At 45.1% G+C, this 13,836-nt stretch overlaps 1 protein-coding gene across 1 annotated transcript in view; it reads left to right on the forward strand.

The window, feature by feature from the left end:
- The window catches only part of ARHGAP25 (Rho GTPase activating protein 25), a 47,137-nt gene extending 36,279 nt beyond the window's left edge, over positions 1–10,858 (forward strand). Inside the window, exons 7-11 of the mRNA XM_048829528.2 lie at positions 1,305–1,378; positions 2,663–2,784; positions 3,459–3,664; positions 4,561–5,141; positions 7,733–10,858. Of these exons, the coding sequence (XP_048685485.2) occupies positions 1,305–1,378; positions 2,663–2,784; positions 3,459–3,664; positions 4,561–5,141; positions 7,733–7,943 (1,194 nt within the window). The 3' untranslated portion in view covers positions 7,944–10,858. The remainder of the gene's footprint in view (positions 1–1,304; positions 1,379–2,662; positions 2,785–3,458; positions 3,665–4,560; positions 5,142–7,732) is intronic.
- Positions 10,859–13,836: the final 2,978 nt, after the last annotated feature.

Consider the following 13,836-nt stretch of genomic DNA (forward strand, 5'->3'; position numbering starts at 1 on the left):
TCTGACCACATGGGCTTACCTATCTTAAGGTTTAGCTGTCAGGGGTGTGCGAATCCTGAAAGCTGCCCCGTCTCTCATATTTCCTTTTTTAGCTGAGTCCCTGCAGTAAATGATCAGTGCAAACAACTATCAGAGGAAGGAAGTGCAACATCCTGCAGTGTCACTCTGAGTAGAGATGGTGGTCGGTGGGTGAGCACGAAAGGAGATGGGGCAAATGCAGAGGTTGAGAGAAGCAAAGAACAGATGGGAACAATGGTTTGGGGAAATATGAGTGAGTCATTGGGATCAGAACTTTCTTAGCAGCTGGCCCCGCAGCAAGAAGCTCATTCCAAGAACAGAGAAGAGTTACTGGGGGTGACATGTCAAACAGAAGACTTCAGCCTTGCTCTCTCACAGAAGCTACACATCCAACCAACCAGCCATTGTGTGTCGCTACCTGTGGGGGACTGAGGGGAGATCTATATATATAGACGCTGAGAACCCATGGGTTTCTTTTAACATTCCAGTCACTCAGATAGAAACATAGGAATCGCCATACTGGATCAGACTAATCAGTGTTGTCCATCACACTAACGGGACTATGATAATGTGTGTGGTGTAAAACTTACCTTTAGAGATAGTCAGAAAAGATCAGGTTGACATTTCCTTTGACTTTTAATTTGTCAATGGAAGTTTTTAGTTCATTGGGGCAGAGCCTTTCTTTTTGTTCTGTGTTTGTACAGCAGCAAGCACAATGGGGTCCTGGTCCACGGCTGAGACTCCTAGGTGCTACCACAATTTTGTTCCTGTCTTTTGGACCACTCTACACAAGAGTAAGGCACATCTGTTAATCAACAGAGTGTTCTCAAAGAGCTGCTGTGTTTCATCCCAGTGGTGGCTGCATTTCAGTGGTGGGTGCTTTCTGCAGGTAGTTTCACTTTGGGATCACCCATGCCATGTGATAAATAATTTGACACAATAAATGTAAGAAGAACATGCTAGGTCAGATTCTGAAAAGAGCTCAGCACGTTTCAGAGTGGAGTGCTTCTGAAAATCTGGCCACTTATTTTGCGGCTTTAACGGGAGGTGAGATCTCTTGAAAATATGGCCCCGACTGATGATTCAGCCTCTTAGAAAATCTTGGCCGTGTCACGTATCAGGGCTTCTAAAGAAATAAACATGTGGATTTAGTTCCAAAGGCGAGCAAGAACTGAGTGGAGATACCACACCAGGATGTCGTTGGAGAAACTGGGCAAATTCACAGATCGTTTGGAATTCAGATAAGTTTATAAGCCTTTACAAAGCAATTTTTAAATTGTATTTAGGGTCATCAGGAGCTAGTGAAGCAGTTGTCCGTGCTTCCCCGAGTCAATTACAACCTCCTCAGTTATATCTGCAGGTATGTGCTCTTTCATCATGTACAAACAGCCCAACTTGCATCATGGTGCATCTGGGGTTCTAGGCCTTAGTCTCCAAAGGTGAAACTGACACTTGTGCAGAGAGCAACCACTAGGCTGCCTTAGGCTCCACTCTGGTTCCCCTTAAAACTTCAGGCAACTAAGCTCTTTTGTGACCCCCTGCACAAGGCTGAATTTCTCTGTAACTGGACAGATGAGCTGAAGAGATTTGAACAAAATTGTCTACCAATAAATCCCAAACCATGCAAAACTCACCTGCTTTGGGTTTTTTCTTTTCATTTTTCTTTTCTTTTGCAGACTTGAAATTCAGCTCAGGTGCAAAAAGACAGGCTCTCACCAACCTCCTGGATCCAAATGTCCCAGGACACTGGGAGAGTCTGAAATCTGAACCTGAATCTGAATCAACACACTGCAAAGGCCTGAACCAAAATCTCAGATCTGGACACTCCCGAACTTTGGGTGGTTTGTTACCTGGGTCTAGATTTTCTGGCTTGAGCAGAGATTCACAAACCTTTTTGTGCTTTGAGTAAACATGAGCCAGTTTGTAGATTCTCATAAAAAACTACCTGACACATGGTTTCAATTAGTTTTAATGAGAAACCTGTTAAAAATTCAGGGGTTGTCACAAATTTTGCTTGGCCCAAAACTGAGAGGGAAACTCTGTGGGTTAAATCATGCCCTGGTGAATGGAGACATAATTTTATGCTGGATGCAGTAATTTGTGGGTGAAATTCTCTGGCCACTGTTATACAGGAAGTCAGAATAGATGCTCCACAGAACAGATGATCAAAATGCCCCCTTCTCACCTTAAAGCCTATGAATTTACTGACCTCAGTGAGCTCAATTTGGCCCTGTATGTGCGCTCCCATGTCTAGCACATTGAATCCACGAGAGTCAGAATCAAGGACAGTATTTAGCCAAACTCTTGCACAGTGAAACTGTTGAGTTTCGCCCCACCCCAGCCCTGCTTGCTGTCTCATTTTTCTTTGGCAACATCATTGAGGATCAAACCAATCTTTGTTTCTTTTTGTTTTGGGGGGGGATACAACTCTTTTTCTGCTTGACAGATTTGGCTTCTGTAGAGATGCCTAAAAGACAAAGTCTCAGTGTGCTCTGAAATAATAAGGGGCCTGTATCTATGTTTCTGTCCCTGCGGCCTGGAGCAAGCGCTGGCTGGATTATTAGGATTTTATAACACCTTTAACAGCTTTATCTTCAGACTGTTTGTTTTCCAATGTGGAATTTTTCCCCTTGGATTCCGGCAGGTTCCTACATGAAATACAGCTGAACTCCAGTGTCAACAAGATGAGTGTGGATAACCTGGCAACAGTGATTGGAGTGAATATCATCAGGCCGAAGATAGAGGACCCTGCAGTTATTATGAGAGGTACAATGGAATCCTGTAACACCATTGACTTAGGCAGTATTCAAGTGGTATACAGTATTAGGTGGTATTCAGGTGATCACTGTATCCAAAGGATTAAAACAATGAACTTCCTAAGTCAGACACAGTATAGAAGCCAAAGCGCCATCTTGCCTGGACAGAAAACATTCTACCTGGTATCTCAGACCACGGCAGGTCAATCAGGCAACAAATGGCCCTACAATAATAATACCTAGCTCTTGTATTGTGCATTCCATCCATACAAGGGTGGGTAAGCAATGTTCTGGGCCTTAGAAAGGTGTGGAATTCTTTCGTACCTTTGCAACCACACAGGGAACTCCAGAAAATAGTCACTCAAGATGATCCAGACATTTTGACCTCTCCACTGAACTTTGTGGCCAAGGGGAAAATGCACCAGAACTAATAGGGAAATGCTTTGGGTGTATAAGATTTGCTCACTCCATAGAGCTAAGAAACGGTGACCACTGAATGTGAAGCTTAAGTCCCACGATTTTTACAGGGAAGAATTTCACACAAAACCCAAATTCCACTCTCTTTTTAATAATGTACAGTGAATACTAGGAAGGAAAGAATTTAGGGTTGAGTGCCTGATTTAAAATAATGGTATGAGTGAGTTCTCCCTGGGCGCTGTAGAACGTGGCTCTTTTCTATTGCAGGCACCCCCCAGATCCAGAGAGTGATGACTGTGATGATAAGTGACCATGCCAAGCTCTTCCCCGTGTCCAAAGATGAGCCCCCTTCTCCACCCGCCACCCAAAGGAACGATTCTAAGAAGATCCAAGTGCCACGCAGTTCCGTGGGCTGGGATGCTGCAGAAGATCCACCAGCATCCAAGGCAAATACTGTAACCCAAGGCCCAAGGGTAAGACTCGATCCTGTGAGATAATAATAATTCCCAGCTCTTTTTGAGAACGTTTCAACCATGGGATCTCAAAGTGCTTTATGGAGGAGGTCAGTATTATTATCCCCATTGCACAGGTGGGGAAATTGGGACACGGAGAGGTGAAGTGACTTGCCAATGGTCACCCAGTAGGCCAGTAGCAGAGTCATAGAATCATAGAATATCAGGGTTGGAAGGGACCTCAGGAGGTCATCTAGTCCAACCCCCTGCTTAAAGCAGGACCAATCCCAAATTTTTGTCCTAGATCCCTAAATGGCCTCCTCAAGGATTGAACTGACAACACTGGGTTTAGCAGGCCAATGCTCAAACCACTGAGCTATCCCTCCCCTGTAAAATTCAGCGCTTCCCCATTGGGGAATCGAACCCCGGTCTCCCGCGTGACAGTCTCCCTGTAATATGACTATAACTACATTTGGTTGGAAAATGGGTTTCTTTTAGATGAAAAATTTATACTTTTCATTGAAAAACTACAAACCAAAAAGTTTCCAGCAAAAAATAAAAAGTTAAATTTTCAGACGAAAATTTTTTGGTTTTTGGCTGGAAAACTAAAAAAAATTAGTTTTCATTTTTTGACAAAAAGTCAAAATTGTCCCTTGAAAGCAGATACTTTCCACAGAAATTTTAAGTCAGTGGAAAACCCACTTTTCCAGAGAAAATCCTTTGACGGAAATTCTTTTTACGAGCCCTACTTACAATGTCCACTCATCATTTCTTAACGAGTTATAAATGAACTTGAATATAAAGCATGGCTTTACTTTTGTCACCACAAAGTCATTTGAACTGTCATCAGTACAGTCATCTTACTGTGTGTGAATGAAAATGGAATTACTCTCTCATATTCTTGGCTCTATTTTCAGAGAGATGACCTAGATACCAGCAGTCCCACTTCCTCCAGAGCAGCAGTCAGACTGGGCGCATCTCTCGAAGATGATGTAAACCAACCCAAAGATTTGCTGGAAATGTGGAAAATACAGTCCAGGAAAAGAACTCAGACCCTTCCTAACAGGAAATCCTTCCTAACTGCTTCCTCTCAGGGGGAGAAAGCCAGCAGCGATAAAAATGACATATTCAACAATGACTTCTGGACATCTTCAGGAAGTCAGTTGTCTCCTACTTCCCCGACAGATGGACACAAAAGAACATTGTCTCAGGATCTTTTTAAGCTGCTCGACCTTCACCGGACTTCGACCTACGACAATGTCCCTACCTGCCAGGCAGAGCGTGGGGAGAGTGCTTGCACAGTAAGCAGCACCTCCAAGAAAGATTTGTTAGCAAACCAAAGCCCCAGCCTTGTGCCAAAGGAACTATCGGGTCCAAACATCGGTGCTGAGGACTGTGGCTCTGGTCAGGAGAACCTGGAGGCCCTTCGAAAGGTGACCCTGGGGCTGAAAAAAGAAATGGAAACGCAGAAAAAGGACTATGAAGAGCAAATTAAAAGGTAACTGATGGTTTGCAGTGTTGTTGTAGACGTGTTGGTCCCAGGATAGTAGAAAGACAAGTTGGGTGGGGTAATAGATTTTATAACGATTTTTAGAAGTTGGTCCAATAAAAAATATGACCCACCTCACCTCGCAAAGGTAAATAATTCTCAGTGCTGCATTCAGGAGAGTGTGAAAACCTCAACTCGCAGTGTAATAGTATTATATCATAAAGGGTTAATTACTAGTGTTACTATAGCATCATATAATACTAATGACTGATTTTATTGTAATGTATGATAGTATTAATACTATATAAGATTAATTTCTGGTATTACTGTAGTATTCTGTAATTTCTAATGTTACTATCATATACTATTGTAGCAGGGGTCTCAAAGTCTGGGCCCGTGGGCCATCTGCGGCCTGAGAACCTCCCCAGCAATTTTGGGGCTGGGTCTCTCCCTTGGCCCTGCCTGCCACCCCTGGGCACTCACCCCCCACGTGCAATTTACAATGGCCCGGGGCCCCGCCCACCACTGGCCGTGCAGCGGAGCTAAGCGGCTTCTGCCCGCTCGCTCCATGTGTCTGCCGTCCCGTCCCTGTGGCCCCGGGGCGGGGCGGGGCAGGGTGGGGCTGTCCCTCCGCACGCTGCCCCTGCCCCAAGCGCCCCTGCGGCCAATGGGAAGCTGCGGGGGCAGTACCTGGGGGGCGGCAGTGCACGGAGGCCCCCCCCCGGCCCACCCCGCCTTGGAGCCCCACATAAGCCCCGAGCCCCTCACAGAGCCTGCACCCCCGCCCCCGCCCCCTCCCCGTATACCCCCTCCTGCCCCCAAACTCCCTCCCAGAGCCTGCAACCCCACCCCCTCCTCCTGCACCCCCACCCCCTGCCCCAGCCCAGAGCCTGCACCCCAGACCCCCTCCCCCACCCAAACTCCCTCCCAAAGCCCAACCTCTCACCCCTTCTGCACCCAAACTCCCTCCCAGAGCCTGCACCCCAATCCCCTACCACAGACCTCCTCCCCCAACCAAACTCCCTCCCAGAGCCTTAGGCAGGTGGGGGGTGGAGTGTTGGTGGGGGCGGGTTCTGGGCGGCATGAGTGACATTATTGGCCCTAAGGGAGGATTTGAGGACTGACGCTGGCCCCAAGGTAAATTGAGTTTGAGACCCCTGTATTATAGTATCATTATTATACGTGAGTTATTACTATAGTATCATGAAGTAGTGATTACTTACATTACTACAGTATCATATCATACACTTAATACTGTTAATTCCGAGTGTTACTGCACTATCATATAGCTGTAATTACTAATGTTTCTTTAGTATCATATTATTACCATATTAATATTAGGCAATATTAATTACTATGGACTTGGCCATTATAGAGATCGGGGCCAGCCATGAAACTTGGATTTGGAACCAAACTTCTGCAGTTAAGGGTGGCTCTCATCTGAAATATTGGTTTGGACTCAAGCTGGGAGAGAATCTGTTTTTCCATTTCACCAAAAAATTATGAGATTTTTGGAAATTTTCCTTGTCCCAAATTGAGATCCAAAATTGGGATGAAAAGTCAAAACTGTGAAAATTTTCACAATCCCATACTCTGATTTTTTTTTTTTCAGATCAGGCCAATCAACAATGTTTCGTTTTGATAATTTCAAAAGATTTTGTTTTAATTTTGACCATTTGCGTTTTCTAATTTTGTGTGTGTCCTATAATCAGTTTAAATTTTGAAACAAAGAGTTGTTTTGAACAGGAAAACCAAAAAGTTTCAGTTAGCAAATGTGGAAATGGGACATATCGACACCTTCTAAACTTTGCTTCAAAAACGTTTGGAGTCAAGAAATTGTCGAAACTCGCCTTTTCCCATGAAAAGTTTCAGTTTTTGCCATTTTCCAGCAAAAAAAGTTTCATTGAAAAATACCCAACCAGCTCTAGATGGGTTCCCATCTATAGGGCCCCAGTGCCGCAGGCCCCTTTGTGAGTTTGCAAGAGCAGAGGAGGGTGCATGCATCTTTGTCCCCCCATCCTTTTTGCCCCCCTTTTAAGGACCAGACATAACTGCATATCTATCTAGCAACCCATAGACGCCCCGAACTCACAGATCCATGCATCCCTGCTGCTGCCAGTGAAGGGACGCAAGTGCTGGGCCAGTGGTTCTCAACCTGTGGTCTGCAGATCCCACTATGTCTAAAGGGTCAGCAAAACTTAGACTGAAAACTGACTGAACAGATTTCAGCTACGTATAGACAACAGATTTCCAAAGGGGTCTGCGCCTCCATTCAAAATTTCCAAAGTGGTCCGCAAATGAAAAAAGGTTGAAAACCACGATGGTAGACCCTTCTATAGTGCTGCAAAGCTCCTTCTAGGTCACTTGAGCTCTGCCCCAGCTCCAGTACAGATCTGTAGCCAAGAGACACAATCTGGCTCATAATTATGCCCAGAGCTTTTTAGTTGCTATGGATTCATTGGGCATGACAAAGTGTTATGGGATTGGGTAACGAGGCTGTTCATCATTCAGGGTAGCACTGCCAAGTATTGTATTGCTGGATGACGTAGAGGTATGAGCTACCAGAAGCCACATGATGTCCCCTGTCCTTCCCATTGCAGCCTCCAGAAGGAGAACTACGAAGTCTGGGCCAAAGTGGTACGACTGAATGAAGAGATCGAGAAAGAGAAGAAGAAGTTTGCGGTGCTGGAACTGAAGCTTCAGAATGTGGAGCGCTCACGGGAAGACATTGAAAAGAGGAACAAGGTGCTGGAGCAGGAGATCCAGGACTTCATGAAATCCATGAGTGATCCCAGGGACAAAAGAAAATAAGAGAACGGACCTGGATTTGCACACACATGGAGAACAGCTGCATGGGGGATTATCCTCCCCCTTCAGATAGGAATTGCCAGACTGGGTTGAACCAGGGATCTCTCTTGTCCAGAATTCTGTTGCTGTGAATGGCCAGCACCAGCTGGTTCAGAGGAGGGTGTAAGGAGCTCTACAGGTTAATCTTCCTCTAGGGAAAGTCCCTTCCTGACCTCTAGTAGTGAGAGGTTGGTTTATGCCCTGAAGTAGGAGGGTTTACAGCCTTTTCAAAACTCTCTCTTTTGTTTTTTTACTCCTACTCTGTTCATGTTATCCGTATACATGGTCAATAATTTTTTGAATTCTGCTAAACACTCAGCATGAATAATACCATGTGGCAGGGAGTTTCACATGCTGATTGTACATGATGCCCATTCACAGTGGCCCTGAAGGAATCTCTCTGTCACACACCAGTTCCCTGGCCTGAAGGGTGATAACACTTGTCCGGGGAGAAAGGACTGATGGTTTTAAGTTTCTCAGAGGGGAACAAAAATAACACTGAAAAACTGGAACCAGGAACTTGGAAGAGCCTGTGGCCTTATCATTACATAGGCAACTGCTCTGAGTTTGTTTGGACATTATACCACATCCTACAGTTAAATCCTTTTTCTCCATCCTCTGCTCCTAGCCTGAGTGAAATTACAGTTTTCAGAATAAAGTCTAAATTTTAGGATTGCTGTCATAGAGATGGATAAAACCAACTAGATCACCTTATGCACCCCTCCCCCCCGGAAGTTCAGTGCAGGATTGTTCCCCAAAGTATATTGTCCCGTCACACTTTATATTAAGGTTCCATTTATAAATAGTCTATAACAGGTTAATAAATCATAACTGTTGTTTTAATAAATGGTTAGTCAATCATTTTAGATTGTTGTGGACTCCAATAGGCCAATAGATTGCTTATAAACATAACATGCTAATTGTGTGCTTTTAATCATCTATAACACATGCGACTGATGTCTGTAACCTGCTTATAACATCATTTATTAACCCTTCATAAACCATTTATAACTCACAGAATCATAGAAATTGAGGACTGGAAGGGATCTTGATATGATCTTAGTCCAGTCCCCTGCACTGAGACAGGACTAAGTATTATCTAGACCTGGAGTAGTCAATTATTTTTTGTCAAGGTGCAAATTTCTTGGTCAAGGTATAGTCAGGGTCCAGATTCCAGAGAAAATAATTTTAAAAAATTATAATAATAAGTAAATATGTAGATTTCGGAGTCCGTTCAAAAACGTCTGGTGGTCTGGATTTGGCTCGCAGTATACCTATTGACTACTCCTGATCTAGACCATCGCTGGCAGGTGTTTATCTAACCTGTTCTTAAAAACCTCCAATGATGGAGATTCCACAGCCCCCCTAGGTAACGTGTTCCAGTGCTTAACTACCTTCACAGTTAGGAAGTTTTTCCTAATGTCCAACCTAAACTGCCCTTGCTGCAATTTAAATCCATTAATTCTTGTCCTGTCCTCAGTGCATAAGGAGAACAATTTATCACCGTCCTCTCTATAACAATCTTTTATGTACTTGACTGGAACTTTAATACAAAGGGTGACCTCCTACAACCATGTACAGTATAGTCAACGGTGCTGCATTAATCGGACCTCATAGGCTCAAAAGTTTGGCTCAAGTTCTGTTTGGGAAAGACTACGAACAAAAAAAAAAAAGCAGAGAAAAAACAATCGAATGCCGAAAGTGTGAAAGGGAGTGAGGAGTGGGGACAATGCTAATGCAAAGTCCAAATGTCTACTTTGTTTATAAAGCACCCGCTTGTGCCATCCTAACTGTAGCAGGGCTCTTTGGTCCCGAACACTCAGCCCATGCTCTTTAAGCTAGAAATCACACCGGCATTTCTTTAAACTGAAACAACCTCGTGACAAATCTGAGTTTCAAGTACAGGGAACAGAAAGGTTTGGGGAAGTGGAACTATTTTTGGGAACCCTCCCCAAAAAGTCATTCATGGGGTTTCAGAAAACCTCTTCCTTCATCAGGTTCACCCATCGCCAGTGCTCATGGAATCTTCTAAAATCTGTAGCACTCCTTAATGCCGCCCTCCCCAAAACCTACATGACGGAAATAGCATTAGTCTGCCCCCAGTATCATAGAATATCAGGGTTGGAAGAGATCTCAGAAGGTCATCTAGTCCAACCCCCTGCTCAAAGCAGGACCAACACCAACTAAATCATCCCAGCCAAGGCTTTGTCAAGCCAGGCCTTAAAAACCTCTAAGGATGGAGATTCCACCACCTCCCTAGGTAACCCATTCCAGCGCTTCATCACCCTCCTAGTGAAATAGTGTTTCCTAATATCCAACCTAGACCTCCCCCACTGCAACTTGAGACTATTGCTCCTTGTTGTGTCATCTGCCACCACTGAGAACAGCCGAGCTCCATCCTCATTGGAACCCCCCTTCAGGTAGTTGAAGGCCGCTATCAAATCCTCCCTCACTCTTCTCTTCTGCAGACTAAATCACCCCAGTTCCCTCAGCCTCTCCTCATAAGTCATGTGCCCCAGCCCCCTAATCATTTTCGTTGCTCTCTGCTGGACTCTCTCCAATTTGTCCACATCCCTTCTGTAGTGGGGGGACCAAAACTGGACGCAGTACTCCAGATGTGGCCTTACCAGTGCCGAATAGAGGGAATAATCACTTCCCTCGATCTGCTGGCAATGCTCCTACTAATACAATCATTGCTGGAGAAAGCTTGTTCTGATGATGTAATGATTATACCTTGCGTTTTACTGGCTCACTGTGTTGTCACTCAGTAGCCTGTGAGTGGGAGCTGTGGATAAGCCAGAATGTTCCTGCCCGTATAGTTTGAATTGAGCATAGTCGAATTAAGCTTTTTAATTAAAAGCAGTTGTTATTTTTTCTAACTGGACCTCTGGAGTCTTGAATGCTGTTACTGCAAATATAACAGTCACCTGCTTTCTGAGGGAGAAGAGTCAGATGCAAGATAATCCACAGCACAGCCACTCAGCTCATCCAGCAGAGGGGATAATCATGAGTTGTGTCTTGTAACGCCCTCTACCCCATCAGCCTGGGAATTTAGGATCTTAGCTTGGATCCCATCACAGTAGTGTTTTGACTTAGATGAACTGGGCCAGATTTTCCAGTGGTGTAAGTCAGTGGTTCTCAACCAAGGTCTGGGGCCCACTGGGGAGCCGCAAGCAGCTTTCAGGGGGTTCGCCAAGCATGGCTGGCATTAGACTCGCTAGGGCCCAGGGCAGAAAGCTGAAGCCCTGCTACCTGGGACTGCAGCCTGGAGCCCTGCTGGAGCTGAAGCCTGAACAGCTCAGCTTCACGGTTAAAACAGTTCTTGTGGCACAGCTGGGCCATGGAGTTTTTATAGCATGTTGGAAGGGTGGAGGGCTCAGAAAGAGAAAGGTTGAGAACCGCTGGTGTAAATCAGCAGAGGTTCATTGACTTCAGCGGTGCTATCCGGAGGTACATCACTGAGGATCTGGCCAATAGATGACAGGATGGCCTTTCATTGGGATATAGAAGGGGAAGGGACCTCTTGGGTCACTGACTCCAGTCTCCTGCCATTGCAGGCAACCCCTTCCTGTAACCCCCTTCATAAATGTATTGAGCATCTTCATCTTAGAACTATTTAGGTAGTTTGTCCCCACTGCGCAAGGGAAGCTGTTTCAGAACCTTCAGTCACTTTCTTTCTACTCTAAGAAATATGGAGATTAGCACCTACAAATCTGATACTCCATATGAGAAAAAAGAAACAGCAGACAGCCCTGAAAAATAACCTGGTGGTGGTTGTGTTTGTGATTTCCTGTGATTTTCCAGCTCAAGAAAGGTTAGTCAACACTCTCTAGCCAAGGCAGCATGTACATAAAGTCAGCCACACCCAGAATAAGATAGCAAGATTGATACCATTTGAACTGTGGTTTAGTAGCTGGAACACTAACTAACTTAAAAACAGATTGTAAGAACCAGAGCAAGACTGCAAATTTTCAGAGGAAGGAACCTTGTCTTTCTAGGTATTTTTAAAGCACTATTTACACCTTTGGCCTCAAATAATAAAAGTAAAAGCATTGCTAAATGGGGTCCTTTACAAAGAGGTAAATGCCCCCACCTCCCTCCTGCTCCCACAATATAAACTAATCATGGAAAAAGATGTACTAGGTTATTTTCTCTGTTCACAGTGAGGTGGGGTGTGTGTGGAGGATTGTTCCTTACAATGGCATCCTTGTTGCAACCTTAGTTATGAGAAACAATAGTTTTCCCATAATACACAATTACTTGGTCTGAGAGTTACCTCCAGTAGGCCAGAGCCTGAACCAAAAGTAATTAAATGAGGCTCTTGTGGGCTAATTTCAGCAATGACCTTGACAACAGGGGTAAGTTAGACAGCAGGTGCCTAGCAGTCAATAGTAGTATCTTAGCACTTCACAGTCTTTAATGTGTGTATCCTCAGAACACCCCCGTGAGACAGGGCAGTGCTATTATCCCCATTGTACAGATGCGAAACTGAGGCACAGAGGATAAGTGACTTGCCCAAGGTCACCCAAGAAGTCTGTAACAGATTAGGACCTAGATCTAGCTACTACGCTCAGCACTGTAAGTCATAAGCTGTAGACTACATCCACCCGAAGGGCCACTGCACAAAACTCCCAGCCATAGGGCCTGCAGCAGCTCTTAGCAGAACTATGTTTACACTGCAATCAGAGGTGTGGTTGCACCTGTACACATTCCTGAGGTGAGCGAGCTGATTTAGAGCCAGTAATTATAACAATGAAGCCGCGGCAGGACAGGCTGTATGCGCGCACTGGGGACCCTGGGTTTGTACCTGCGTGGCTAGCCCATGCAAACTATTGTTCCTCGAGCGAACGAGGTCAAAGCTAGAGTGGGTACATCTATACGTGCTGCCGTCACACCTCTGATTACAGTGAACTGGGCTCCACAGAGCTACTCACAACCATCCCAGTGTTGTGTGCTGCAATCCCACTCACTCCCACACCCAGCTGCCTCCATGCTTGGGAAGTCTCTTCCGGCCAGCTAAGGAGTGTTTACAACCCCAGGGGCAAGACTCCTCCCCCAGTGTTTAATTGGGTAGGAAATGGAAGTCAGAAGAAGGTACTGCCACTTTGCACCAATTTAGTACAGGTTTCAGAGGGGTACCCATGTTCGTCTGTATCAGCAAAAACAACGAGGAGTCCTTGTGGCACCTTAGAGACTAACAAATTTATTTGGGCACAAGTTTTCATGGGCTATAACCCACTTCATCAGATGCATGGAGTGGAAAATTACAGTAGGCAGGTATAAATACACAGCACATTAAAAGATGGGAGTTGCCTCACCAAGTGAGGGGGGAGGGGAGGTCAGTGCGAACGAGGCCAATTCAGTTAGGGTGGATGTGGCCCATTTCCAGCAGTTGACAAAAAGGGGTGAATATCAACATAAGGAAAATTACTTTTTGTAGTGTAGCATTAGAATTAGTATTCAGTGCGTGGGAAACACAAGTGTGATTTATGTGCTGATGGGCTGTGTAACATTAATAGCAGCTAAAAGGAGGACATGAGATAAAGCAGTCGGTGTTTGCATTGTTCCTCTCTCCTGGAAGAGAAATCTCCAAAGTGCCTATATCAGAATCACAGTACGACTCACTCTGGGTTTCCAGTCTGGACCTAGGAGAGTTTAACGTTCTACTCCAGAGCATCTAAGATAAATGATTCTGACCACTTGCAAGGCCTGTCAGAGTGCAGTTCTCAACCCATGGCAATGCCAATCGTTTGAGTGCACCTATGCTGCCACCTAGGGGTCTCCATCTAGAATTGTAATATGATCCCCACTCCTAGAAGACCGTGGTAGTCCTCAAGGTAGTCATCTTCTCGATGCC

This window comes from Caretta caretta, chromosome 26 (genome assembly GCF_965140235.1).
Source record: "Caretta caretta isolate rCarCar2 chromosome 26, rCarCar1.hap1, whole genome shotgun sequence".
In the NCBI taxonomy this organism is placed as follows: Eukaryota; Metazoa; Chordata; order Testudines; family Cheloniidae; genus Caretta; species Caretta caretta.